The 4,873-nt window shown below is 37.4% G+C and overlaps 1 protein-coding gene across 1 annotated transcript in view; it reads right to left on the bottom strand.

The window, feature by feature from the left end:
• Positions 1-261: 261 nt before the first annotated feature.
• arsh (arylsulfatase H) overlaps positions 262-4,873 on the bottom strand; it is a 15,899-nt gene continuing 11,287 nt past the window's right edge. The window contains exons 7-11 of the mRNA XM_037686142.1: positions 3,187-3,323; positions 2,934-3,056; positions 2,695-2,854; positions 1,223-1,344; positions 262-656 (exon numbers count right to left, since the gene is read on the bottom strand). Coding sequence (XP_037542070.1) covers positions 262-656; positions 1,223-1,344; positions 2,695-2,854; positions 2,934-3,056; positions 3,187-3,323 — 937 coding nt within the window. The remainder of the gene's footprint in view (positions 657-1,222; positions 1,345-2,694; positions 2,855-2,933; positions 3,057-3,186; positions 3,324-4,873) is intronic.

The following is a 4,873-nucleotide window of genomic DNA, read 5'->3' as shown; positions in this document are numbered from 1 at the left end:
TAAAATAAAAGATTCTACCTATTTATTTAATAAAAATGCATTGCTTAAAAGTTTTTAATCAACAAAAAATAAAAAAAGCACCACCTCTTTCAGTAGAGATTTTTAAAAATCTAATTAAACCCTTAAACCTTTAACAGTCCTAAGCACCTTGATCAACAAAAAATCTTCATCTTGAAATTATTTTTAAACACTTTGAGTTGTGGACAGACGTTTTCTTGCCTTTTAGAATCCTTTCCACCAAACCTAAACAAAAGAACTGTCCTAAATGTGTGTTGTGTTCTCTTTGCACCCACAGAAAGGAAAAGTCCCACAGCACGGCTGCAGCCAGGGTCTCCACAAAATCTTGTCCCAGGTTAGTTGGTTTTGAACTCTGTTAGCATCTGAGCTAGCTTTCTTCATCTCTTCGTGTTTGAACGTGTCTTTATGTCTCTCCACAGCTTCGGTGATCCGCTCGAGGATTTCTGCATATCTGGGCTCAGTCTCAGGAGTCAGCGGGCGGGACTCTGAGGGGTCAGGGTGAAGGTCAAACAGCAGCGGCGGGTTGTGGTGCGTCACATGTTCTCCGTGACACCAACACAACATGGTGTTGTAGCATCCACCAGCTCCCGGGGGGGAAAAATTGGGAGTGAAAAAGTGCACCTTAAAGATGGAGTCACCTGGAAAGAAATACACACAAGTGAAGAAGAAGGACGGTGCAATGATGTCCCTGAAAAGTTTTGAATCATAGAAACTTCCTTTGGTGGAACAAATAAGCAGATGTTTTATAGCCATGGATTCATGTCAAACCTGGGCAAGGCATAATTTATTAGTATTTGAAAATGTTTCTTGTTCTGAAGGGGGGAAATGGCACAAGTAGTTTGAGAACCACTGCTGAACTGTATGCATTTGGACATGTGTGTCCTCTAGCATCCAATGGGAGTTCTGCAGCTCCCTCAGCACCCCTTGGGTAACAATTACATGTTTGGTTCGCATTTTTACTGCAAATGTTTTAAAGAGCCAGGACAAAACGGTGTTAAACTATAGCTCATAACTTAGTTTGTTTTACCCGTGGAGTTATTTGAGTGTGTTTCTGTTGTACCCTGCTTTAATTTTTATTGAATGAATGAAAAGATAGTAAAGCAGTGAGGATTACAGTCTGGATTATCTTTTTTTACTTGAAACTGATCACAGTTCATGAAAGTTAGAAGCAAGAATCTGCTCGCTGCTCTGTGTGTGAACTTACTGTTAGGTGGGCGCCAGCGAACTGCGTTCAGATGGGAGTTGCAATAGTGGAACATGAATTCATGTTCTGATGACAACACTTTCCCCTCCAACAGTGGCATGAGGTTAAAGCCATCTAAATGTCTGAGAGAGGAACATACTGTATTTAAAAAAATTTCAAACCACAATCCTGTCTGAAATATTTTTAGTTGCCACTACTAACATTCCCTCTGGACAGAACGACAATCTTACGAGTCATACCTGAAACTAAAGATAAGTAAAATAATATTTCTGCTAGTAAAACTTATATCTAAAGTGCCCACAACTGAGAATGGGTCAGAAGCATGGCTATGGATGAGACTGGGAAAGGGGGATGCCCACCCACATAATAATTAAACCCATCCAAACAAACCACTCATATTAACATTAAAAATTAAATGAGAGCTATCAGAAATTGTGTTTCATTTCAGATAGTCAAGTCAAGTCCAGTCAAATTTATTTATGAAGCACATTTAAAACAGCACCTCTTACCAAAGTGCTTAACAATAAGATCAGGGCAGTAAATAAAAATAACAAGATGTAATTAAAAGCATTAAACATTAAATTATAAAAACACAAAAACAACAACAATGAAATAGTAAATCAAATCACACTGTGACATCTGTGAAGACAGGTGTGTTTTAAGGAGAGATTTAAAAGCATTTTAACAGAAGGCGAATGGAGCAGGAACTGTTGGGTTTCAAGGGCAGATAAATCTGACAATTATCAGCATAACAATGAAATGAAAGGCCATGTTTCCTCAGGATAGATCCCAAAAGCTGCAGATGGAGTGAAAATAAAAGGGGTCCAAGAATCAAGCCCTGTGGGACCCCACAGGTAAGAGTAATTGATACAGATACACTATTTCCAACCTTATTATAGAAACTCCTGTCACTTAGGTATGAGTGGAACCATTCTAATGCTGCACCTGTAATCCCAACCCAGTGTCCTAACCTTGCTATAAGGATACTGTGATCCACAGTATCAAAAGCTGCAGTAAGGTCCAGGAGTACAAGTATCACAAACTGATCAGAATCATTAACAGAATGTCATTACAAACCCTAACCAAAGCTGTTTAAGTGATGTGTAATTGTTTAAAACCAGACTGAAATATTTCAAAAACTCGTTTCTCATTCAAAAACTTGTTTAGTTGAATAAAAACTTCATCTAGATGGTGAAAAATGTATTTGTAGATGTCTAAAGGTGGAAGCTCAGTACAGTTCACTGGAAGAAAAAAAAAACATAATTTGTCCAAGGAAAAATAAGATTTTAAATAGCTGAAATGTTTATTTTGACTTGGAATAATTTAATTGTGTGAACTACTAAGCAGCTGTTCTGTAAAAGAATAATCATGATATATATTTTTAAAAGAAATTGTGTAACTTAGCATAAATTCAACAATTAAACAATTTAATAATTTTTAGAAAGACTCTGGAGAAAGAGAACAGACTATACCTGTCTGGTTGTGTATCCTTGGCTAAATATTTCAGCGTGGGGTAGAGATCCATAAGACTCGTGGGTTGATCCACAACTTTTCCCGCTGCCAATCTGCCAGGCCAACGAAATACCCCAGGTACTCTGATTCCCCCTTCCCAGCCCCCCATGGCCTTCCCACCTCGAGATGAAGCAACAGAAGAAATTACACAAATGTCTACAGGGATGTCTTTTAACAGAAACAGTTTAACATGCTTTACCTTTGTATATACCATTCCAGCTTCCATTCGGGCCACTCTCTATGTGTCCACCGTGGTCTGATGTGAAATAGATGAGGGTGTTGTTGGCTAGTCCCAGGGAATCCACTGTCTCGGTTATCTTACCTAAAATAAAGCATGGGTTGGTTCAAAAACATGAATTATTCTATCTTTTCTGATTTCTGCTGGGTCAATGAAGACAAAAGCAACAAATGCATGCACGTATTAACACATTTGCTCCCCGCTCCTGACTCACCAATCATCCAGTCCACTTCCTCCATGTTGTCGCCATAGCAACCATGGCGACTCTTTCCAGCAAAGGCCGGAGTCTTGAAGAGCGGCGAGTGGACGTGAGCCAAGGAGAAAAAGAGCAGGAACGGATAATCAGCATTCCTGCAGAGGAGGAAGTGAGTCAAACCTGTTTTCATCTCTGTCTGTTTGTCACACCGCCTTTATGCATGAATTATAGGCGACATTCATCTGTCAGCCATGACAAGCACCTGATTCATGCCAATAACAGGTGACACTTGTGTATTTCCATGTACTTTTTAAATCATTTTATTTTTTTGACTTAAATAATTAGCCTAACAATATTGGAGACAAAAAAAATAAAATAAAAATCAGGAAGCTGTAAGCATATTCCATGTGTCATAGAACTGAAAGGAGCTGCTGAATGACAAAAATGAAATGCACATCACCTACTGCCTTTCAGTTTTAGACTAAAATAATTCTGTAGAAAAAATATGAAGATGATGGAGTTACAAATAATTTGTGGGAAATAATTTAAAGATTTAGTTCACAGGCAGACGCAAACATTGGGATGCAAGCAGAGAGACAGTTCATTTAACAGTTGATTCATTGAAGCCAGTGCAAAAGTGCCTTTAAGTATTATGCCACTAAGGGTCAGTAAAGATGCTGACTAACTCAAGGTACTAAACTAAAATGTCTCTCATAAATTGTTAGGTCAGTGCTTTGTTTAAATGATAGTTTATAAAATAAAATAAAAAGGTTTCCTAAAATATCAACCGTGCTGATTTGGTAACTAATCCGGTTATATCTAATTAATAAGGAAGTAGATTTTTAACAATAAATCTGTAGACATTCAGCACCCCAGAATTTCAGAACACATCCTAGAGTTTACAAGGGCATATCAAAATTTAGAATACTATAACTTTGTAATATTGTAAGTTACATTTTTTTTTGTCAACCATTTCAGAAAGTGACAATCATATTTTACAGATTCATTACACATAGAGTGAAATATGTCAAGCCTTTAGTTCTTGTAAGTTTGACTTACAAAGTTTGACGATTGTGGAAACTTCACTCTAGATTTCAAGCAACATGGATTCTGGACCTCTCCACTCTTCCTTTAGACTCTGGGACCTTGATTTCCACATGAAATGCAAACTTTACTTTAATCTAAAAAGAGGACATACTGAGCAACAGTCCATTTCTTTGTCTCCTCAGCAGGTAAGATGTTCAGGACTGACTGGACTTGAGGAATGTGACATTAGTAGCTCATGTCTTGGAGTTAATGAGCTGATAAGGGTGTGACACTATTAGTTTACAATATTGAACTGGTTTACAATATATTTTTTCTGAGACAGAGTTTTCATTATTTGCCAGCCATTACACTAAATAAAGGTTTGAAATATTTCACTCTTAAGGGTAATGAATCTATATAATATATGATTTTCAGTTTCTGAAATGAATAACAAGACAATTGAACTTTTTCACAATATTCTCATTTTTTCAGATGCACCTATATACACTTTCAGCCCATTCACTGTTGACAAATGTCTCTGCAATTGTCACCATTTTTTTCATTCCTTCAGCTATATATTAACAGATTTTACTCACTTTGTCTTGATCCAAGCACACACTGTGCAAGAGGGAGCAAACACCCTGGTCAGGGTAACAGTTTATTTCAGTAACAGTAATGG

Source organism: Nematolebias whitei, chromosome 13, assembly GCF_014905685.2.
Source record: "Nematolebias whitei isolate Nwh7 chromosome 13, NemWhi1, whole genome shotgun sequence".
NCBI classification, from domain to species: Eukaryota; Metazoa; Chordata; class Actinopteri; order Cyprinodontiformes; family Rivulidae; genus Nematolebias; species Nematolebias whitei.
This window is presented reverse-complemented; position numbering and strand designations above follow the sequence as displayed.